The sequence below is a fragment of the Pyrus communis genome, chromosome 14 (genome assembly GCF_041283825.1).
Source record: "Pyrus communis isolate YQ-2024b chromosome 14, ASM4128382v1, whole genome shotgun sequence".
Classification (NCBI taxonomy): domain Eukaryota; kingdom Viridiplantae; phylum Streptophyta; class Magnoliopsida; order Rosales; family Rosaceae; genus Pyrus; species Pyrus communis.
The window spans coordinates 6,481,612-6,504,540 of NC_142578.1; the positions used below are offsets into that span (position 1 = coordinate 6,481,612).

Genomic DNA, 22,929 nt, shown 5'->3' on the forward strand with positions numbered 1-22,929 from the left:
ATATCAACTTTGCATAAAGGAAATCCTTTCTTGGAGAGCACCAGTTCCAAAATGAAAGCTCAGCTAGAATATGGGAGCGCGCACATGGACTTTCATCTCAGCTTCTTTCCTAGTTTTAAACGTTGAAAGGAGATATAAACATTTACACACAAAAAGGAAAAAAAGCATAAAATTATTACCTATGAAGACTTTGCTTAGATTCTTTGCTTAATTGATAAAAAATAAAAAATCAATTTAGGTACACATAATAAGTCTATTCATTGCCTCATGAAGAACAAAACCTATGGTTTTTATTCAGAAAAAAAAAAAAAAATCTAAACTTGAAATTTCTTTTTAAATAGCTGTATTTGGATTGGAATTTGTTTAAATCAGATTTGCACCATCTACTCGTGAATTCTAGACCGTTGGATATGGAAGAAAAAATAAAGAGGGTTACCAAATTTTCAAACAATTTTAGGTAGATCATAGATGGATATTTACTGACCAAATGGTCCATAATCAGGTTAATGTGAACGAGTTAGATCTTTATTTATATAAAAGTAAAACAAAAATAATAATAAAAACTTAGAGAAGAGAAAAAAAATAAGGAGATTTAACATGGCCAACAAATTAGCTTGGTATGTCAAAAAAATAGCTTGATTTTTTTTTTTAAAGTTGAAATAATTTAAATTTCTAACTATGCCACTGACTAACATCACATTACATTACATTTTCAATTAAAATGATTTTGGACATAAAATCCATCTTAGGGTTTAGAACTGAAATTTTGTTGAAGCTAGCAACACACCGTCGGTAGCAATAAACAAAGCTGGCAAATGACTCTTTCAACATCCGAAATAAATGGCCCCAAAACAAAAATAAAAAATAAAACAAAACAAATTTACAACTAAAAATTGCAAATATAGTAAGTTCGTTTACAAAACCCAAACAATTTTCTATAATTAACCAAACCAAACCTAAAACCATAATTTAACAGTTAGCCAAAGTTTCAAACCAAATATTTGCATTATTATTATTTTTTTTAGTTGCCTAACTGTCAAGGAACATGAAGTTTATCCTATAATTAACAAATTAACTGCCTTTGACCCATCTCTTTCATATTCTCCCTTCGACTCATTTTTTCCCAGATCCAATTATCTTCTACTTCTCTTCTTCCTACCGTTTGTGGCCATTCCCCATTGTTGTCTTCTCTAATGGGTGGCCAAAATTCAAAGCTCACACCAGAAGCCGAGGCTGTGCCTCCTCGAATCCGTTCCCTCTTGCAGAGGCGCTTCGAGGAGATGAAGAGCCGGTCCAAGGCACGAAAGCTAAAAGCCGCTAGTACTCTCTCCAAGAAACAGCTACTTAAGGACGGTGATCAGGAGGAGGTTGATAGCCCTCTCCCTCATTCGCTGCAGTCATCACCAGAGTCTGACAAAATAACACGTCCGAAGATACCACCAACATTGGAGAACAAGTCCAAGGTTGCACCAATTTCGCCGGAGCGTGACAAAGGCACAAAACAGGCTGATGATGAGAACCAAAACAAGGAGCAGATCAAGAGAGATGGAACGGAATGTAGCGTTGAAGATCATAAAGAACCAAAGGGTGTGAATGTGTATGTAGGAGGGGTTTTTGCAATGGAGGACACCACAGAGGGAGAAGAAGAGGACGAAGATAATGAAGGTGGTATTAGAAGAAACAACGAATTTTTTATGTGCCCCGCGTCACCAAGTTTTAGAGTTTATTGCATGGAAGCTCTGGAAATTGAAAATGATAGCAGTAAGTTTTGGCACAGAAAAATTGGATGCAACTTTTTTGTAGCACATTTGAATATTTCATAAAAAAATATGAACATTTGTGGAATTGATGCATACAAATGCAGGCAAGTATGACAGCACTACAGATGAGGATATCAAGCACAAGAAGTCGCCAAGTGCTGCGTCTGCACACAGCAATGTTGATAGCGTAGCGTCAATGACTGATCACCATGATGTAAATATCTTATGAGCATTTTAAGTAATTGATTTATTAAGCAGAAAAAAGTTTGTGATTTTGTTCCGAAATGTTTCATTCATGTTTTCAGGGCCAGGTAACAAAGACAAGGAAGAAAGGAAGGAGAAGGAGAAGAGTAAAAAATGGATTCGGCGTAAAGAATCTATTGAACATTAAAGGATGCTACTACCCAGGTTGCAGTGGTGGCCAAGACAGAGCCACCTATCTGGCCGAGAAATCTGCAGCCACTTGATCACGCTAGGAATTGTACGCTTGATATACATTGTTGATCCATTCCCTAATAGCGGTTGGGGTTTAGTGGCTGTCCAACATATGATATCAGGGCTGCGGTTCCAAGAGGCCTTCAGTTCAAAATCTCCAAGTCCCCACAAGCCACTAATCACACCTGCAGGATGGGAGTTGCACCTATACTGTCGTGCAGGATGAAGCTGCGTGGAAGAGAACGTGTTGGCTTGAGTGATTGTCCATGAAGATGAGCAAGAAGAGTGATAGTATTATTTCCGTACTTTTCCTTCGGATCTCTTTCTTGTTCTTGGCCATTGAGATTTTCAATTTCCTGCAATTCTGGGCCATGACTCACTAAGGACCTAAGGTGATGAACAAAAATATTATGCAATTTTTTACTATTTCTACAATGATATAAATTATAATCCATGCATGGAGGTTGCAGACAAGTGACTAAAGGTGGTGAACAAAGTTACTTGTCTCAAAAAACTCAAATATTTCATTCAAAATTTCAACTACCACTTTCGAGGAGAGTAATTCAAATTTTGGCATAGGACAAGAGGGCGCCTAACCTTATTCTAAACTACTTGAATTCACGGAGGTGAATTTAAATTCAGGTGCAAGGGGGAAGGCATGCGGTATCCAACTGGCCTAACCGACACCTATATAAATATCTTTCTTATACCTCAAATAAAGAGACTGAAATCCACGAGGGTTTAAACGCCTTTTGGATAGGTTTCTTAGAGACTCTTGTATCCAAGAGACTGAGATTTGGACGCAATGCTAATTTTACACACTAAAGAAGCTATCAAGTTAACAAAAGAATATATATATATATATATATATATATATAATTTTAATAGATCGGGTGTCAAGTTAACAAAAGAAGCTATCAGATATCAACTGTCCAAAATCACAAGAAAATAACATTAACTAATACAGAATAAATTTCATAGCATTTATATAATGACGGATTATCGGAAAAACACAGTAATTATTTACAGTGAAACCACACATTATATATTAGTAAGACAATACTTAAATTAAGGACACAAACTAAATCTTAAACAACAGCAACTAGAAAGAAGTCTATAAGGCCATCTCCAACAGAGGGCTGGCCAGAAGACTCGTTTTAGCCCTCTGGCCCTCCAAGATTCTCCAAGATATTAATATTTTAATGAACAGTACAAGGCCATATTTGCCTCCGTCTCCAACCGAGGGCCAGAGGGCTCCTTTTAGCCCTGCCACAAAAAACCGTCTCCAACCGAGGGCCAAAGGGTCATAGGGCCAAACATAATTTATCATTTAAATTTAAAAACTACAACAACTTAAATTTAAAAACTACAACGTTAACCGGCCCAAAAAACCAAAAAAAAAAAAAAAATTGAATACAACGACTAGTTGACTAGCCGTTGTATTCAATTTTTTTTTTTTAAGCAATTCTGTCGGTTATAATCGACAGGAAAGCTATATTTTCTGGCCAGCCTCGTAGCCAGCCCTCCAGCCCTCTAGCCCTCTCCGATTCCGTGGGGTCCTCTCAGATTCCACAACTCTCTGGCCTAGCCCTCGGTTGGAGATGGTTTTCGGGTTATTTTCGGCCCTCTGGCCCTCTGAACCCTTCGGTTGGAGATGGCCTAACATATCTAAGTCAGAAGGGAAGGCAGAGTTGAGAAAAACCTCATCCTCGACTAAATTAGTACGAGAAAACCAATAGGCTGGAGATATTTCTCAACTTCAGTAACCCTCATCCTCTTGACTTTGCTAAGGAATGAAGAGACTTCATCAGCTGTATATTGATGCTTAATTAGTTATCTTCCACAGAAAATATTATGAAATTTCGACCATCGTTTCGTATATTTTTTGTGTAATTACTCTCTTACCTGCTCAAAACTTGAACTAATATCTCGGTTTATAATTGACATATTAATTCAGATGTTAGTGAAATGTGGGGTGAATGTCACACATGTGTTTGTGTAAGAAAGTTAACCAAAGTGGACTTTGGTGAAAGTTATTAAGTGCATTAGATGAAAATGTCATGGGGAGGTGAAATATTTTATTTTTATATGTAAGAAGTTGACGGACCAAACTCCTTTAAATAGAGGCATGTTTGTAACTTCATTACAGCACATCAGATCAAGAGTGAAAAACAATAATATAAATATCCCCCTCCTCTCTTTCCCTACATCCTTTGTGTGATATATTGCACTCGTTCCGCTTCTATCTCTAACAAGAGTTGTCTCTCTTACTTTTACCTATTTATAACATCCGACTGTATCTCTGGAAATATTTTCAACCTTTTCTATCTGGTGGAATATGCATATTCTAAAGAGTTATTATAAATAGTAAACTCAGAAAGAAAAAATAAATAAATAAATCACAGAGCGTTCCCTGTGCATGTGAAACAACGACTGAAACGATGTCGTATGAAAAGGTTAAACTTGGATAAACAGAGGCATGCACGGAGAAAAACAATTAAAGGTCTACAGAAATTATTCCCTTCCCGATATTGTTTTGGCAAATGATATTGGAATACATGTTCTAACTCGTAGGAAAATAGTTTTGTAAAGGTCCAGATTGTAATTTGATAATTCAGCTGCAGAGAGTCCGGGGTCGTTTGAAAATGCTTATCTAAATAGCACTTCCGCTCATGAACGCTTCTACACTAAGCAATTATATATTCCCCCATAAATTCTCATTTGCTTCAGGAACAAAGCTTCTCCAATGCAGCATCAATGTCAAAGAAAAGCACTTGATTTGAAATACTGTACAGAAGAAGTGGAACTCTCCTTTCTGGCGTTTTGGTTGTGTGGATTATACAACGAAACACTTACAAGGGTTCATATTACAACAAATGGGAACAATTAATGAAGAAAACAAATAAGATTGCAATCCGAAAAACCAAGCTAAGCTCGAGAGAGAAACCTAATTTCAAGGGAGGCCAAAAAAGATTGACAGAAACGATACTTTCTCTACCTTAAAGCTTTCAAAAAAACCAAAAAAAAAAAACAAAAACCCCTCAGGAATCGATTATTTACTCTTAAACAATAAATTCATCGATAGCCCTATCGAGGAAGGCTTGAACGCCTGGATGAACTTCCGAGGAGGAGCCATCAAGGGGTCTTCTCTATTTGTTTTCTTCCTCCTTGAAGGCCCCCCGACCGCTCCCATGCTTTTAACAGATGATGAAGACTTTGTGTTCAAAATCATTGATCCAAATGAAGCATCTGTCGTGAGAAATGAGAGCGGTCCTTTATGTGATGCTTCTTGTGGGTGTCCGACGGCTCCATCCTGATGTGGGGGTGGGAATTTCTCACTCTTGCTCTTGGCATTTGCTTGTGTCATCACTCTCCACCTCTGGAAATCAGCAAAGATCAGAGTATAAGAGTTAGCTAAGACAAGTACTACCCAAAATTAAGGCACGACACTGCCACTGTTCGCATACTGATTTTCCTTGTGGTGACTACTCTCTTTCCCACCCAAAGCATAGCAATATCAAAATGGGAGGAAAATTGTTAGCTGATATGTTCGTATATCGGTGATGGTGTCCAATGTAAACTGATGTAATGATCCAATACTGTAAGATCTACCCCATTACTTAATAGTTCAAGAAATTTGGCATCGTCAAAAATATCATCACCACATTCTATTAATCAAGTTGAGTTCATGCCAAACAGAGAAATGTCAAAGGTCAGGCGCAACCTAAAATTCATAAAACATAACCCTAAAACTAGGGGAAGTTTAATTCCAGGTTCATGTCCGTATACTGCACCGAAAAGGGAAAACAGAAGTCCTTGATGCACAGAAGATAAGACCTGGAAGCAACTAAGAAAGGGCGAAGCCTATGCAGTTCGACTCAGAATTATGAAAAGCCCAAATGACATTCCAGAAATAATAAGGTTATTTCTAATTTGAAGGAGTGGGGTAAGATGTGTGTGTGTGTGTGTGTGTGTGTGTGTGTGTGTGAGGGACACAGAGAGAGAGAGAGAAGCTTCACGTACATCTAAGTTTCCTTGAGCCTCTGCATTAGCTTCTGGAGCAGGAACTGCCCGACCAACTCGATCACGAGCTTTAACTCTCCTGGGACCTTCAGCAGCATTAGGTTTCCCACTGAGACCTCTTTGCCTGAGGACAACAAATATCATCTGTTATCATATGCTCAAATGAGAAAGCAGCAAACATGAAGAAAAGTAAAAGAGTAACCTTCTAGCTTCTTCATCTCGTAACTTTACATCCATTTCTTTGGCGGGCGGATATTTTGGTAGACTTGATGGCTCACAAGCAAAAGGCTCGGTAGTAAAGAACTGTACCCAGATCACCAAATATGCAATTAGACACAATAAAAATCTGGCACAGCCAGCAGGTCAGTTAATCGTAAAGAACGCAGTCAGCCTTAAGCACTTGCTAACTTCAAGAGGGTGATATATGTTTCTTCTGGCAAGAAGCATAATTTTTAAGAAGACTTCTTTAGTAGACACTGAATGCCACAGAGTCCTTGAACTAATTAACCACTCTGATGATTATTTTCTTTTTCTTTTTCTTCTGATGGGAGATGATGTTTTACTTTTCAAATTATTGAACTTAGCTTCACATTTATATTTTCCTCAGAGAAAACTGGAATTATATAGATACTTACTTCACTATTTAGAGCAGCGGTGGCAGTGCCTCGTCCATCAGCATCTAGTGACAGAAGAGATTCAACTAATGGTAGCGAAAAAGGTGGGAAATCCTTGAATGTTTCTGCTACACAACGCTTGTATGGCTGCTGTGGCTTAAAAAGTGTTGCATTGGGCAATTTGTATTTTTTCCAGTATTCCTCAGATGGGGAGCCACATAACTTAAATATCTTATGCAGTTGTTCAACCTGTACAGGAAAACAATTCAAAGGTGTTTGTTTCAAAGGTGTTTGTCAAACTGAAGTCATATGAATGAATAGAAAATGTCAACACATCAATCAAGAAGATTAAGATACCAAAGTTCAAACCATTTAGACGAGACAGGAATAGCATCTCACAAGAACTATTGTATTTTACTTGTAGCCTTACAAGTATAAGCGTACCAAACGAAGATGCAACGTGGTTTCAAAAAGAGTGGAGCAACACATCATTACTCATTACTCAAGAATCAGGAATAATTGATCAACATGGACAGAACGGATAACCTAAAGAGAAAAGCAACAGATTAAACAAAGTAACCACAATACCTCTGTCCGTCCTGGCATAATAGGCTTCCCGGAAAGTAACTCTGCCAAAATGCAGCCCGCACTCCAAAGGTCAACTCCAACTCCGTAGAAAGTGGCACCAAGAAGAAGTTCAGGAGGGCGGTACCAGAGAGTGACAACTCGACTAGTCAAGGGTTGCCTCTTCTCAGGATCAAAAAAAGTAGCCAGTCCAAAATCAGCTATTTTTAAAATTCCTTCGTTGTCAATTAACAGATTGGAACCCTTGATATCCCGGTGCAAGACACCATGGTTGTGGCAATGCTCAAGCCCAGACAGCAGTTGTTTCATATAGCACTTGACCTGCCACAGCGCATATCTTGAGAAATAAACCAGCCTCTCAATGTCATAATTCTATGCATGTGAAATGAAGAGCAAGACAAATCAGATCCAAATGGTGCAGGGAGTCACCTACAAGCCTACCAATAAAGATGCTAGCTTACTTTCTGTAAGATACAATTTTAAGCCCATTCATCAATTTTTTTCAAGCAACTCCCCATTTTAATCCCGAATATCTTTTTAAAGCTAGAAAATAGTTTGTTATATAACTGAAACAGTTGATCTTTAGTGAACAAAAGTTTAGCATAAATACCTCTAAAAAAAGGAAAAAGGAGTTTGAACCAATCTAATATATATACCAAATACTTGAGCCATTTTGATCTCAGTGGACTTTCGGGTTAATTTAAGCTGCACTTAATGGAATTTAAAATTCAAATTCTTTCTACGTGTGTAAACAAAACAATAAAAAAGAACAAAAGACATCCCTTTCTTTCCCTGAGCTTCTAACCAATTCCACCTTTTTATCTGCACTCAATAAAGTGATGTGAGCAACAGAAAATTTGCCCGAATTCACCTACCCCAAACGATACCATAACATCGTATGACATGCCAGATGCACATAAATCATAAATCTGGAATCCCAAACTAGCAACTATGGGACCCAATCCAGCCCAGAAAGGTCTCGGGTTAACATCAAAAGCTAACAGCAAAAGGGACAACTACGGCATACGAGTTCAAGAACGAAAGTAGAAAACAAATCGAAACACGTAAAAACAACCCAGAAAAGCAGACACCAAAAGTCCAACTGAAAAGCACCCAACCCACAAACATTACAAAGAAATATACATTCTAAACCCAACAACAATCCAAACCAAATCAAAATCAACAACACAGAGCATCAACTTCACGTAATAATCGAATCGAAATCCACAATGTACCTGAGGCTCAGTGAATTTCACCCCGGAGCTGGCAGCGAGGCCCGAAAGATCGTGCTCCATGTACTCGAAAACCAAGTAGAGGCTGCAGGACATTCTGGAAGTGACTAACCCTTCAAGCTTAATCACATTGGGATGGTCAAGTTTTCTGAGCACATTGATCTCTCTGGCCATGAATTTCACACTCTCTGGCTCCAAATTATCAAACCTAACCTTCTTTAATGCCACAATTTTACCACTAATCAAGTCCCTTGCTTTATACACATTGCTATAAGTCCCTTGCCCAATCTAAACAAAAATTAATAAAAATAAATAGAATTCAGATAAATTAAATTATAAAATATATATGAATTCATAGAAATTAAATTCAAACCAGATAAAGTTACGATTTTGAGCACCTTAGCGAGCTTCTCGAACGTGTTGGCGCGCCGAGGCGTCCAGCCCTGGATCGCATCGCCGGCCACGGCCAGCAGCCACGACGGCCAACCTTCCTGTTTCGCCGGGAAAGGCTTCCGCCGCTCGATCGCCGGGAAATCGCCAGTGTGATTCGCTCTGTTCGCCCTCTGCCTCTCTACCACCTCTTTGCTATCAGACTTAACGGCCTCGATTCGCTCTGTGGCGCCGGATGGCTCCTCGATGCTCCGGCGACGGCACCGAGCTTCACCGGAACTCCGATGACTCCCGGCGGTAGATGCCTCCGTGCCCAAAACGCACCCCATCGTCTCAGCTCTCGCAGCTCCGGCGACTCATTTGAGGACAAAGATATCGCGGTCCGGCGTCGTTTCAACAGCTGGCACTTTCTTCAAGCTCGCGTATTGTCTTACTGTATAGTATTGGACTGTCACATGGATGACGACCGATAGGACGTCGTGCCGCGAAACTGAAATGGAAACCGCAGCGGGAGGTGGCGGTTTTAACGACGGGAGTACGGGCAAACGGCGGGAGAGAGAGAAAGAGAGAGAGAGAGAGAGATGGCGTCTGTGATCCAGTCGGGAATCCAATTGCGCCTCTGATGGAGTTCAGTGTCTGTCATCAGAGTGAGAGTCTTACTTGTCAGGTGGTGGGAAAATTTGAGCCATGGGTTTTCTGTTTAATTACGGAAATGCCACTGGTTCTTGGGGTATCTAAGTGGTTGATTTTTACGATTTACCGCGGGCGGAGGGGAAAAGGAGAAGCAAAAGCTGGTGTCCATGAAGTGCAAAAATTGGGAGTTGGGACCGCAAAAGTCAAACCAGATGTAGAAAAGCGACTTTTCGACAGAGCTACAGGGGCAGGGGAAGCACTTCCAACTTATATTAGCATCTCATGATAATAATGTAAAATATATGGATATATTATACTAATTGTATATTCGTATAACGCAAGTTATACTCTTAAAATTAATGACTTGAATAAGGGTTTATGTAGAACAAATTTGTTGTTACGTGATATTTCGGTCTAATAATTGTTGTAATATTATATGTAATTTTTGTTCTACATTAATTGAATCAACACAACGACGGTAAAATTATTCGATGAAAGTTGCTCCGCGGTCCCCGCGGACCAGGGTCAAGATCAAAACTTTTTTAGTTCCGAGTTATATAAGAAAGTAACATTGACTCCATGTGTGGGACAAGAACCACATATCTCAGTCTTCTAGGATTCCCATTAAAATAATAAGTAGATTTCTAGTTGAAAGAAAAGTAGATGCACGATTTGATTGGACTAATCATGATTAATTTGGATAATTATTGAAGATTCACAATCCACTGGTGAAAAGAGAGCCGGATTGATATTTTGTGGACAATGGATGCAGTCTCTCATGCGGAGGGGAACGTTTGACACTTAACACTAAAATTTTGATGTGAATCGAATGGTTAAGTGATTTTTTATTTGGTTTATTTTGTGCAGAATTGATCTTTAAAAGATAATTTAAAAAATAACCAGTTTCAATTATCAAACAACATTGCATGATGAAAATGAGAACAGCACAAGTATACGATTCTTATAATGTGGCACTCTCTTCGTTGTTTATCGATTAACTTATCTCATTGATAGCTCCAATGCTCAAGTAACGTTTACCCTTATATTTAAGTTTTGAGTTGGCATTCTCATTGCTCCATTATCTCTATTGTATACAACTTGATATATAATTTGGACCACAACTCAACCTCATGTTGAATTAAATACAACCTTCTTTTCTTTTCTTTTTTTAAATCTCGACGGTATGAGGAGAATTTTGTTGATAAAACGAAAAAAAAAAAATTATACTTAGTCAGAGGGACATAAAGCTAACCCTTCATAATTCAAGAACAAAGGACAAAAAATACATGAAAAAAAAAGGAAAGGGGGGACATAAACATTACCTCTATATAAACAAAAACAATAAAGATCCTAGGAAAAGAGAGGGAGGACATGAAACCTAATCCATCTAAAGTCGAACTTAAAGGTCTAAACCTGCAAAACAAATCGAGCAACATCACAAGGTTAAGAAAAAAAAAAGTGAGACAAACCTGTATGCCGAGCTATACATTAATTTGAGAAGCGAAAACTAGGAAAGCCAATATAGTTTGAAAAAAAACAGCATGAACCGCCAATAGAAAGGAAACATGTCATACCAAAGTTGGAGAAGACAATCTCATGTTAGCAACAAATATTTTCTTCTCGATATATGTGAGAGACATAGAAAGTCATCTTCCAAATGAGGTCCAAACAAATAGACCATCGTGTACGAAAAGGCCAATGAGGATCAAAATCAGTTAATTGGAGAGCAAAAATAACACTAGAAAAGTCACTTTCTAACTAAAGACAATGTCAATCCGTTGATATGAGAACTCTACACCATTAATAATTGCTGATAATTCTACACAAAAAAAAAGTTACGATGACTAATCCATTGGCAACCACCAAGAAACTGACCATGGCAATCCTTGAAAACTCCTCCACAAGCAACATGACCACGATTTCCTTTAGACAAACCATCTATACTAAGTTTTCCAATGAAACTAAGTGAAAGACCAAAGCACATGAAGAATAGTTGGCGTCTTGCGAGGGATAGGCTAGATCCCCATAAAAGAAAGGATATGAGCGTCAGAACCTTGAGAGCAACTAGGAATAAACTTCCCACTATGAATGATCTCATAATTGAAGGAAATGTAAAAACGATGAAAATAGATTGGGCGACCCTAAAAAAATAAAGTTATTTCGAGTCTTTCGAATAGCATAAGTAGTAGAAAGATCGGCAAAAATCCAGAGATTGTGTAACTGCTGAGAAAAGAGTTTACGTACCTAGGCATCCCAGAAAAATAGCCAGAGAATCTGAAAAAGACAAAACGATACCAAATTGACACGCTAAAGAAATAACACATCGTGTGGTGCACCTTCGGTATGAAGTTTGTCATGAACGATAGGAAGTTAGTTTGTCATGAAAAAACCACCAAGCCAAAATAGATAGTCAAGGCGAAAGAGCCAAACCAAAATAGATAGTCAAGATGGAATAAAATGTCACCAAATAATCTTAACCCAAGCACAATCGCTATGTTTTTTTTTTTTTTTTAAATAAGATGATAACCATACTCCTAGATCAGTTTTTCATCCTCTACATTTAAAGGCAAAGATAAACAAAGAATCTGTTGCACCACAGAAGGAAATAAATCTACAAAATAATCTAGCAAAGACGACCTTTGAGCTTCATTAGCATTTGAAACCCGAGAAAAAACTATAAGTGAAATGAGTGAAGCTTATGAAGGGCTAAGAATCAAACCATCCAACTATTTGTCGAACCAAAAGAAAACTGACCTTTCATCATCAATAATTCAACGACTATAAATTAATTCTAATCAAAACAATGATCCACTCTAACTACAAAGATTCATTCTTTTGATTTCGGAGGGTTTAATTATTCGATCTAGGGTAAAAAGGATGGTAATTTTGTGCAAAAGTAACGTGAGAAAGAATGAATAATAATTAATAGTTTGATAAGTCGCAGCAGATGAGATGGAAATGAATTCTAACAACCTCCACCGAACCTATTCAAAAGAGTAAGAGAAGTTGGATACTCACATACAAGAAACAAAGCTTGCATGTGAATTTAAGTAGAATTGCAATTCAAGGCACCAAGTTTTTGTTACTTTGTGGCTGATTTGATTGCATATCTACTACTAGTCCTCGTACTAGTGACTACTGATGTGAAGGGTGACATTCAACCCACGAAGTTAAAAACTCTCACTAGTTTTCTGCTTCAAGAAAAATTCGATATTATTTGGGTATTCACTGGTTAGTATTTATTTTTTAATTTTGTTCAATGATATTTTAACACTTATTTTAACAACAAATAAGTTAATTATTATATTCGAGTTAATACAATTATAGGTTTAATGTCTTTCTTTTTTTTCCCTTCTTATACAAGTGATATTCAAGGGAAGAAAAAAAAAATCAGATTAAGGATCTCGAATGCATGATTAAATATTTTTAATCAATTGAATTATAAACTCTTTGACACCTACACCATATTTTTTCTATACATGAAACTTCGCAATGTTATAGTGGTGTTATCCTTGGGCATGAAGAGGGAAGGAGGAGGACGCAAGATTTCTAGGTGCAACAGTCTTCTCTCTTACGAGCGAGCGTAGATGCTTTACATGTGATTATAGCTAAAAAGTTAATTTCTGCATATGAAATTCTCAATTCCAGTAGTATCATTACTAAACATAAAAACTTTGTAAAAGATGTAAGTGGATACATATCTAAAAAAAACTTTAGCAAAGTAACGTAAAACTTCATTGTGCTGCTTGGAAGATAATTACTGGATTCGCCACCGCTTTTACAGTCCAATTCTCATATCTAATTATATAGTGGTAGTCACATTCAAGGTCAAGTTTATAGTGCCGGTGATTAAATAGAAAATTGACCTGTCATTGACTAGATGATTCAAACTTTCACGACATAATAAAATGGCAATGGGAGGGCCAAGCATGCCAAGGTTTTTCTAGAAACATCAAACGAACATTTCATTGCATTCATTGCTCACTCAATTTAATTTTCCTTTGCTGCATGAGTCACATTTGAGTTAGGTAGAATGGCAATTTAAATATATTTGAGTTAGGTAGTGATGAGTATATTTTCACCAAACCTCTTGTTCTTTTTATCTTAATTATCTCGAAACAAAGTCTTACATCGTATATATACTAAGGCTAATACAATTTATGCCTGTGAGGTTCATAGTTAATATCAATGAGATCTTTTGTGGGAAAACCTTACACCTAAAATAAGTCATTACATTAAAAGGCAATATCGATGATATTGAGGGGTCTGGCCTAAAACATATATCAAATTTAACTAATAAATCACAATTTGTATATTATATTGATTATCATGTAATCTTAAGTGATTAAAATATGATTAACCATTTACCGTTATTTATATTTTATTGGACATATTTTCTAAAACAATTCTTGTCAAACCATAAATTGACCACTCAATATTTAACCACAAGCAATTGTATTTTCTGTACGATTATTTCATTTTCAGTGACCACAATTTCAAAGTATATTCCCATTTCGAAGTAGACACCTTAATGTCAAGATCATAACATAATTATTTTCTTTAATGAGAAGACAAAATGTCGAAATGGTCACGTTGTCGAGGACGTTGATACAAGCGATAATAGCGGGAAAAGGAGGACCTCGAACGGATCCTTAAATACTTTTCATCAACTGAACTAAGAGACAAATGTGAAAAGTTTTTCATCGGATCAGTATGTACATGACGTTTCCGAAACTTCTAAGAAGCAGTCCAATCAAAGAAGCCCAAAGCTTTGGACTTTACCTTCTGATTTTGTGAAATGGGCCTGCTGAGATGATTTTTTTTTTCTTTTTTTTTGTCGAATAAAGGAGGGGATGCAACACATAGACTTCACAGAAAGTCACCTATCCTAATATTATTCTCTTCCAAACTCGGTTAACTTCAGAGTTTTGATGGAATCCGGTGTATGTGAGTTGGTATGATTGCATCATTTTCTAATTGTACGCCACACATAATAGCAAACATAATATGTGCTACAATGTGAAATTTCAAGTTTAACTCTTATAAATTAAAGGGTAAATTACAGTTTGACACCCTAAACTATCACCCCAGTTGAAATTGACCCCCCTAAACTATTTTTTTGGTAAATTAACCCCTTGAACTATTTAAAATCAGTCAATTTACCCATTGCCGTTAGATTGCAGAATCAATACGTCAAATTCAAGGGCAAATTAGTCATTTCATCATTATTTGTTACTTGTGACACATGGACGCAAAATAATTAAAAAATATATAGCGTAATGAGAAAACATAAAAAACCAAACATTTACATAACGGACCATCTCACATTGTCATTACACATTATTTTGTTTTTACATGTCATAATTACATTGTTGATTATAGTTGACAAGTAAGAATTAATGAAAGAACGACTAATTTTTCTTTGAATTTGAGAAATAGTGGATGGAATCTACTGACAAGGGGTCAATTGACTTATTTCAAATAGTTCAGGGGGTTAATTTATCAAAATAATAGTTCAAGGGTCAATTTCAACTAAAGTAATAGTTCAATGGGTCAAATGGCAGTTTACCCTAAATTAAATATTCGTCATTGCACTACACAGAAGAGGCGATATTCTACTATGAGCGGAGGGTGAAGCAACATAATAGATCATATGTAACTAGGGATCAAAATCAAATGAGATATTATATGTCCTCGTTATCTATGTGAGTTGAATTTGAAACCTCTCACTTATTGATTAGGAGAAATATATACGTTCTAAACCGTAATACTAGTTGGTATAAAGAGAAAAGAGTTGACTAAAAGCATACATAATGTTGCAAAATCCTGAGGACTACTAGCCACAAAGAAGCAGGACAAACCAAAACCACAAGAAGTAAAAGCATCACAACATTATTGAACAAAGCGTGTCCACTCTCGATTGGCTGCATTCTTTGATATGCGGTGGTCCTGGTGGATGAAAGGGCATAAAACTCATCACTTGAACCCTTCAACTGATTAACTTTGTTTCTTCGAGTTCCGAAGAAGAAAGAAAACACAGAAAGTTTGGGAAGGATTGAGAGAAAAATGGGAAGCTTCATCTGCTGCTCGGATTCCGACAACAACATGCTGCTGGGGCTGGTGCTGGCGCTGGTGCTTGCAATGGCCTTCTTCATCGTGTGCCAACGTCCTCCTTCAAGGAGAGTGGCTGTTTACCGTTGCTGCTAATTACTTCTTCCCAAAATACGCTTCGTTGTTTCGTGTTGTGTATTTTTTGTAATGCTCCTTCTTTTGCTTCGTGTGCTTTGTGTGATCGCGGAAGAATTGTAAAATATTCAATTTGAAGCGGTGATGGCCAAAAATGCATGTATTGTGTGCATTTGTATTTATATATAGGATTTCTCTTCCCATGCACATGAAATAATGAGCAGTGCAATATCAGTTTTTTATTAATTTTATTTGTGCATATATTAAATATCAAAACCAAATAATGCAGGTACCAGAAATTGAGGTCTTACTTTTCTTTTCTTTGCTTAAACGTCTAAGTTTGGTATGAGTGTTGGTGTAACCAGAAATTGAGGTTTCTCTTCGTTTTTTGACAAAGCAATGCTAAGAGAGAATCGAACAAAAAAAAAAAGCAATGCTAAGAGAGAATCGAACTCAGAACCTCCTCTTCAATGGAGAGGAGAGTCGTTAGGATAGAAGACGAGAGAGCAAATAGACACCGGTTGAGAAGTTGATCAAACCAGAGAAATTAAAAAGGATCCAAAGTTACAAAGATGCAGGAACTAAATAGCTACCCACAATGAACCCCTAGGAGCTTGTACTCGAGTGAGAACAATTACCCCTGCATCGAAGGTCACAACGAATCCCCATCCATTACCATCGCTTGTATTGCAGAATTCAGTCGCAATGAAACACCGAAAATGCATTAACATAAAGACATCATAATCGTGTCTAAAGATCTGATCAAAACCCCAATTCGTCAATCATCGGACACCCCGTTTCATCGCAAACATTGCAAAACTTTGGAATTTTTGAGTGAGTATTAGAACAATATTTCAAGAATACAACATTGGTAATAAACATAACACCAAACAGAAGCACATTCCTTCCCGGGAAACAAACACGCATGTCCAAATCCAACCCACGGCCCCCGACATTTTCTGCGAGGCTGATTTTGGTGAAAGAACAACGGTGCTGAAATAAAATTTACCCAAGTTCCACATTTTAACATACTTGGTCAATAGGAGTAGAGAGACAAAGTCAGCAAAGCATTAGAATATAACTCTAAACTAAACAAAGAAAACCTTATATCCAGTTAATCCTTGATGTCAGTATACTTTCCGGCATCTTAGGGTGGGTAGCATTATATACTTAAAAGATTATATCTCCGCTGGCAGCTGTTGTTTTTCTGCTAGCCAGAGCAAAGTTATTAATTCTAGCTAACCGGAGCAAAGCTTTTCGAGGGCCAAGTTCTCATCCCCACCAACGGCTTCCAGAGTACTCCTTGCCTGAGCTTCAGGGAAGCCCATCTCAACAAGCTTCTGTACCTGTAATGTAAAATCCACCAGCTTAACAGATCTCCAGATTTCCGGATAATTTCTTCGTTGTGAGTTATTAATAAGATAATAGACTTAAGAGTTTGCCAGACTGTTGAGTTTGATTTCAAAGGAGTACTCTTTTTTATTTTATGGTGAATCATGTTTCAAAATTTATCTGTTTTCTTTCCATCAAAGAGAAGGCAGAATCAGACTGACCTTTTCACCAATCCCAAGAGATGATTTCTTGGCAAATGTTTCTGTCCAGTACCGAGCGGTGCCAACAAAGGTCTGATAGTCTTTCAGATACTGCAGTATCAACATAGGCATACTAATTTAAAAAGAGAGAAGAATTTCATAAATAAATACACAAGAGGCATCACTAGGGCAAGATTAGCAGCAATCCATTGCGAGTCCGGTACTCTTTGAGTACTACACATTCACTAAACGTAACCTACCATCAATCCACAAACACATATTTGGTTAAAGGAAAAATGCTAGTTTAGACCTGTTGTGCCACCACAGCATCTTGAGGATCATCCGGCTGAGGAGCAGAAAGCAAAGCTTGTACAGAAAGAAGTGCTGTCTTCAGTGTAAGAGCTGGGCTCCATTGGTCTTTCAAAATATCCAGACAAATTGCTCCACTTTGACTGCTAATATTAGGGTGCCTTCAACATATGACATATATACACAAAAGAAAATCATTAATGATTCCTATGCATATCGTTTTTCTGAGTATTCCAATTCATCAGTCCCGGAATCTTACACAGTGGCACCTGGTTGTTTTGTTCTACTTTACAAACTGCTTTTACTTAACGTTATAAAAGTCAGTAAACGGAATATACTAAGAACCGAACATTGACACCAAGCCAAATCAAAGAAAGTTCGATCAAAGTCCCCAACTTGCAGTTTAAATTGGGTTGACTACATAGAGACCTGAAAGGAGTTCTAATTCCGAATCAGAAGCTGGGCTTCAGTATACCTTCTTCGTTCATGCTTTATTCTTAATGGCTTCTATTTTCAGTCTTATCAAATCGGGAAATTTAAAGTCTATTTTCTAAACGGCTACGTAGGACATCTCATAGTACTCAGTGTGTGCACTGTGTGGTCAATGAACAACCAGAATAGAAAGAAAAGAAACTAGAGGAAGAGATGTGAACATAAATTCGCCCTACCAAACTTTGGTCGTAAACTGCATTTTGGGAGGCTCAAAAGGGTACGCATCTGCACGAAGAAATCCGACAGTTGACAGCCGTGTTAGTACTAATTTTAGCATATTCCTTTCTCATTCGTTACGAATCGAAACCCATGTTTACAAGCAACCAGCTATTAGCTAAACTATTTATTTTTGCATATTAATGCAATCAAAAGCTACCCAAACCAAATTATCTAACAGCACAGGGTCCGAACCCACAAGAACAAGAAAAGGAAGTGTAATTTCAACAAATTAATACTCACACGCTTACTTCCCTCCAAATTAAACAACCCATATATTACAAATTAACATCTTTTTAATTTTTTTTCTTTAGCAGCAAATTTCTTCATTCAAACCCACTTAAACCCAACAATATATTCACTGCCATAACCTTTTTTCATAGAAAAGTTTCAATTTTTGCACAACCCAATTCACTTTCTGGGCTTTTTCTCGAGAAACAAACAGAAAAAAAAAACATCAAAATTAAGAGTACAAATACAAAACAGCAGCAAACAGTGAAAAGGGCAATTGAGAATTGAACCTGGCAATGCGATGTCGATCTGGAATGTGCCACCCTCATAAGGAGTACCAACTGGGCCGGGAATTGTTCCAATTAAACGGGCAAGAGTGGCTTCGTTTTTGGGGATGACTTTGATGCCGGAGTGCTCGATGTCTCTGCTGCATTCCTGAAGCTCCTTCTGAACCCTAGCGAAGTCTACCATCTTTAATTGCTCGGAGAGAATTAGCGAAGAACTCGGGGAGAGTGAGAGATAGCGGTATGGCGAATAAAGCTCTCGCCTTTATCTCGCTCTCTATCGCTTTCTCGAATTATGCTTTACTTGCACTTCTTTTTTTTATGCGTAACGATAGTTACTTGCACTTACTGGAGAGAGAAAGGGTAAATCAAATTTCACCATCGACTAACCAGTGAAAGGTGTTTTTTTTCTCTCTTAAAAAAAATATTTACTATATAAAAATTATTATTAACATTCGAAAAATATCATCTCAAGCCATCAAATTTTGTTTTCATATATATTTCTACGGTGTAAAAAATTAATTTTGTGAAATGTCATATGATCGTACACACATTTTTCAATTTGTCATATCAACTTTCCAAAATTATTAATTTATTATCTCATCTTAATACCATTAAGTTTTTCATCCAAAACACTTCACTTGTGTTTAGGATTATTTCAAACATTTGACCTCATTTTCATTTTATTGTTTGCCATAAGGAATAACTTAGTAAAAATAATGTAAGTTGATATTTACCATTGTTTTAGAGGACAATTATACTACAAGAACATGTGGTATATATTTTGAGGACTATACTGTTGAAGAGAAACTCGATCATAATTATGCCATGTAGTTATACTAAGTTTGTTTTTTGTTTTAGAATAAAAAAATATTATTTCATTGCCTAAACATTCTCGTTTTTTAGTTTACAGAAACTCTAAATTTTTGTTTCCGCAAAGAAAACTTTTTAGAAGGAGAGTGGAGAGTTGAAACTCCTAAATATTTTTAAACACAAGTCATGTGCAAAGTACACGCTTTATTTTGAATGTAAACCCTTACGAAGTTAAGGGCATATGACAAATTAATGAATTCAGAAAGTTTATATAACAAATTGTTTAAAATTTTAGTTTATATGACAAATTGATAAAAGTATATGAGTTCTTATAACATTTTAAAATTTCTCTTTTAAAGAAATTTATAAAGTGAAGAATTTTGATGGTTTTGAGAGAATTTCATAATGTGTTAAACAAATCATGCCTTCTACCTCTAAAATTTTGAAGAAATTCACTCACCTGGAAAATTCCAAATGAATGTACGCCCCTTAGTTTTGATTGAAGTATAAAATCGTGGTTTAAGAAAAACAACTTTTATTTACACAATCACAATTGCTAATATTTAATCTCATTGACGGAAGATGTTAGCACTACTTCGCGAGTGTGTCATGTAGTTTTAGCGATCGATTGTTTGGGTCCTACGTAAGTCATGGACAAACCATCAATAGTTGACATAACATCACACTCACAAGCGTCCCATGCATATCAATAGTCAATATATTATTATGTGCTCATTTACGATTGATATTGGCAGAACTTTTGATTTAATTCATTTAATTTCAATTTGACTAGTTAACATATTTAGGTTCTTGGAGTTGGATCTTAAAAGTAATCGTAGAATTTAACACTCCTTTTTGTTGGTCAATTTTTCTTTGGTCAAACGTAGACCTTAACATTCTAATAATGAATAAAATATGGTGTCAGAGAGACTATTTATTTAAATCATATGTAGTGGATCATATGACGTGATTATTGATGATCGAATTATTATTTAAGTGTTGGGCAGCTTACAAGTTTAAATTAATTATTCTACTATTCAAGGTTAAATGTTAAATATTTAAGGAAGTATTGTACAATTATCATTGCATTCTTTTATTATTATTATTATTTTAATTTGTTATTATTAGGAAGAGTGGGGAGAGTTAGAAAGTATTACAATAATTTAAGAAATGAAGAGTTTTGAACTCGAAACACATGGATAAAAACCCAACACCCTATTTACTAGAATATTGGACCACATGCAAAAAAGTTTACTTGCATTCAAAACCATAGTTCACCTCAAAAAAATACTATGAAAGAAAAGGCAAATATACATACATTTATATATTATGGGTTATGTGGATGTAGATGATTGGATTATTAACTGTCGGTTAACATGCTTATCTCTTATTGATAACATATTATTTGATTTAAAAATTTAATCTCACTAGCAATAGTCATTTTATATATTTACATTATTTTATAAATTGTAATTACAATATATGACGAGGATTAGATAACTTAAATTGATTTTAATTTGCACAAGACTGCAAATCATCTAATAGCATACTCATATCACTTAATATTACGTAGATTGAAAATGGACCCACTCTTTTCTTTTGAGATATTAGTCTACACTAGGGTCCCACCCTTCACATACTCAGTGAAGGCCAAGGCTACTAGTCCTAACATTGCCGGCCTTCCATTCCACAACTGAGTATCTGAAGTCATGAGCCCCTCTGATTTGGACTCCACACTCACCCCTTTGAATAGAGGAACCAAGGATGCCACCGACAGCAAAATGCTGGTGCCGAGGAACAATGGGATCCCTGAACCTTTGGATATCTGAGCAAACACATCTTGGCCCTTGGATAGCTCCGCTGCTAGAGCTGCAACGAATCCCACCATTGCTAGCCTGCCGTTGATTCTCTCCGGTGCTGGCCCACTAAATGCAAGCACGTCTGAAAACTTCGGGCTGACCTGCACACACAGAGAAATATTTACACGTCACATGCTTGTCGTGCATCCCATGAGAATCTATTGTCGTGCATCCCTTGACAATCTATGTATCTTCATGAGCTTATAGTTTTGAAATTTTATAAGAATGAGCAGTGGAGTTAGAATTTTATAAAAATGAGTGGTGGAGCTATAATTTTTATATTTTCCTTTATGTTGTGCACGATGTGTTCGAGATATATATAGCTTCGCTTGTCATATGTTCTCTCATCGAACTGTTTTGTAACACATAATTAAAATGTTTATGTTGCGAGACTCTGAATTTCAACTCTAATTAGCTCTAAATGTGTGGTTAAATTTGAGAGTTGCACAATGCAAGTTTGACAAAAGAAAGCTTCCCGACATAAGGAGTAGTTAATTACCTTAGGAGGAGGAGGAGGTAAAGGTGATGAAGGAGCTGGCTCTGAATTTTCTGATGCATCTGTAATAGTGGTTGGTTGCTCCTTCTGTTCATCCTGCAATTAACCCATATGTGATTAAAACCCTAACCCTAATACATGTATAATGCTAGATTAATTAAAGACTTATATAGGAAATTTATCTTGGCCGTTGCGATTACTCTCATGTGAGCATGCTTGCGCAGATTAATTGGTGCATAGTTAGCAGAAACAATCAGCTAGTTCACTCTGCTCTTACCAACTCCATAAGCTACAGAACTTGTAAAGATTGATTGCATGGAAATTGTTGCAGCCATTGTACGTTTCTTAATTAAACAGAATTAAGCAGGCAAATAGTTAATCAAATGATGAACTTTTAAGAAGGCTGTAAAGTGTGCGTTTTATTTGGACCGTTAGGGTTTCCCACTTTTAAGAAGGCAAATAGTTAATCAACTGATGCACTTTTAAGAAGGCTGTAAAGCATGCCTTGGAGTGGGATTATATAGTGGAGTGACCTTGAGGCCCTAGGTGCTAAGCGGAGGAAGCTGAATGGTGCAAAATTTGGTACCACGTACGTCCTCATTAGGGTTTCCCAGTCAAAACAGGGTTTCCCTTGCTCCACACATATTGTGGTAAGTAGTGTACGAGAAATGGACGTGGCTTCCTCACTCACCACAACGCTGCAATGAATCAACAGTGCGTCTGATTTATGCGGTGGCATTTGGTTTTTAGGGTTTTTTTTCACAGGTTCTTGTCACGAGGGCTACGTAGCACATTCTACAGTCTACGAGAGAGTACCAGATTTCAACGTTCTAGTCTTC

General features: G+C 36.8%; 4 protein-coding genes across 7 annotated transcripts; 1 reads left to right on the forward strand and 3 right to left on the reverse strand.

Annotated features, from left to right (window-relative positions):
• Positions 1-1,118: 1,118 nt before the first annotated feature.
• LOC137711925 (uncharacterized) lies at positions 1,119-2,627 on the forward strand. The gene is made up of 3 exons (XM_068451078.2): positions 1,119-1,761; positions 1,865-1,974; positions 2,066-2,627. The coding sequence occupies exons 1-3, from the start codon at positions 1,194-1,196 to the stop codon at positions 2,225-2,227; spliced, it is 840 nt and encodes a 279-aa protein (XP_068307179.2). The 5' UTR covers positions 1,119-1,193; the 3' UTR covers positions 2,228-2,627.
• A 2,326-nt stretch (positions 2,628-4,953) lies between these two features.
• LOC137712799 (putative serine/threonine-protein kinase At1g54610) lies at positions 4,954-9,747 on the reverse strand. Its single transcript, XM_068451961.2, has 7 exons — positions 9,048-9,747; positions 8,653-8,937; positions 7,421-7,738; positions 6,854-7,081; positions 6,421-6,521; positions 6,219-6,342; positions 4,954-5,574 (listed from the first exon to the last, which is right to left on the reverse strand). Exons 1-7 carry the CDS (start codon positions 9,366-9,368, stop codon positions 5,248-5,250), a joined length of 1,704 nt encoding a protein of 567 aa, XP_068308062.2. The 5' UTR covers positions 9,369-9,747; the 3' UTR covers positions 4,954-5,247.
• A 7,082-nt stretch (positions 9,748-16,829) lies between these two features.
• LOC137712829 (ubiquitin-conjugating enzyme E2 27) lies at positions 16,830-19,234 on the reverse strand. Its single transcript, XM_068451999.2, has 5 exons — positions 18,929-19,234; positions 18,368-18,416; positions 17,701-17,860; positions 17,412-17,501; positions 16,830-17,204 (listed from the first exon to the last, which is right to left on the reverse strand). The coding sequence occupies exons 1-5, from the start codon at positions 19,107-19,109 to the stop codon at positions 17,097-17,099; spliced, it is 588 nt and encodes a 195-aa protein (XP_068308100.2). The 5' UTR covers positions 19,110-19,234; the 3' UTR covers positions 16,830-17,096.
• A 2,113-nt stretch (positions 19,235-21,347) lies between these two features.
• Positions 21,348-22,311, reverse strand: LOC137712013 (early light-induced protein 2, chloroplastic-like). Of its 4 annotated transcripts, none has more exons than XM_088684621.1 (3): positions 22,291-22,311; positions 22,094-22,186; positions 21,348-21,695 (listed from the first exon to the last, which is right to left on the reverse strand). In XM_088684621.1, the coding sequence occupies exons 1-3, from the start codon at positions 22,294-22,296 to the stop codon at positions 21,348-21,350; spliced, it is 447 nt and encodes a 148-aa protein (XP_088540747.1). In that variant the 5' UTR covers positions 22,297-22,311. The 4 variants fall into 4 exon arrangements, with proteins under 4 accessions (XP_088540747.1, XP_088540746.1, XP_088540745.1 ...); XM_088684620.1 differs by having other exon boundaries at positions 22,279-22,311; XM_088684619.1 differs by having other exon boundaries at positions 22,094-22,188; positions 22,275-22,311.
• Positions 22,312-22,929: the final 618 nt, after the last annotated feature.

What these genes read in the sequence shown, in the direction of transcription:
- LOC137711925 (XM_068451078.2), top strand. Translation starts at nt 1,194, where the DNA reads ATGGGTGGCCAAAATTCAAAGCTCACACCAGAAGCCGAGGCTGTGCCT. An exon ending in GGAAATTGAAAATGATAGCA is followed by an intron (nt 1,762 to 1,864) that starts GTAAGTTTTGGC and finishes ATACAAATGCAG; the next exon opens with GCAAGTATGACAGCACTACA. An exon ending in CAATGACTGATCACCATGAT is followed by an intron (nt 1,975 to 2,065) that starts GTAAATATCTTA and finishes TCATGTTTTCAG; the next exon opens with GGCCAGGTAACAAAGACAAG.
- LOC137712799 (XM_068451961.2), bottom strand. Translation starts at nt 9,368, where the DNA reads ATGGGGTGCGTTTTGGGCACGGAGGCATCTACCGCCGGGAGTCATCGG. An exon ending in CGTTCGAGAAGCTCGCTAAG is followed by an intron (nt 8,938 to 9,047) that starts GTGCTCAAAATC and finishes ATTTTTGTTTAG; the next exon opens with ATTGGGCAAGGGACTTATAG. An exon ending in CCGCTGCTCTAAATAGTGAA is followed by an intron (nt 6,522 to 6,853) that starts GTAAGTATCTAT and finishes ATCTGGGTACAG; the next exon opens with TTCTTTACTACCGAGCCTTT.
- LOC137712829 (XM_068451999.2), bottom strand. Translation starts at nt 19,109, where the DNA reads ATGGTAGACTTCGCTAGGGTTCAGAAGGAGCTTCAGGAATGCAGCAGA. An exon ending in GATCGACATCGCATTGCCAG is followed by an intron (nt 18,417 to 18,928) that starts GTTCAATTCTCA and finishes TTCTTCGTGCAG; the next exon opens with ATGCGTACCCTTTTGAGCCT. An exon ending in ATGCTGTGGTGGCACAACAG is followed by an intron (nt 17,502 to 17,700) that starts GTCTAAACTAGC and finishes TTGATACTGCAG; the next exon opens with TATCTGAAAGACTATCAGAC.
- LOC137712013 (XM_088684619.1), bottom strand. Translation starts at nt 22,296, where the DNA reads ATGAGAGTAATCGCAACGGCCA. An exon ending in GAGAGTAATCGCAACGGCCA is followed by an intron (nt 22,189 to 22,274) that starts AGATAAATTTCC and finishes TGGGTTAATTGC; the next exon opens with AGGATGAACAGAAGGAGCAA. An exon ending in TACCTCCTCCTCCTCCTAAG is followed by an intron (nt 21,696 to 22,093) that starts GTAATTAACTAC and finishes CTGTGTGTGCAG; the next exon opens with GTCAGCCCGAAGTTTTCAGA.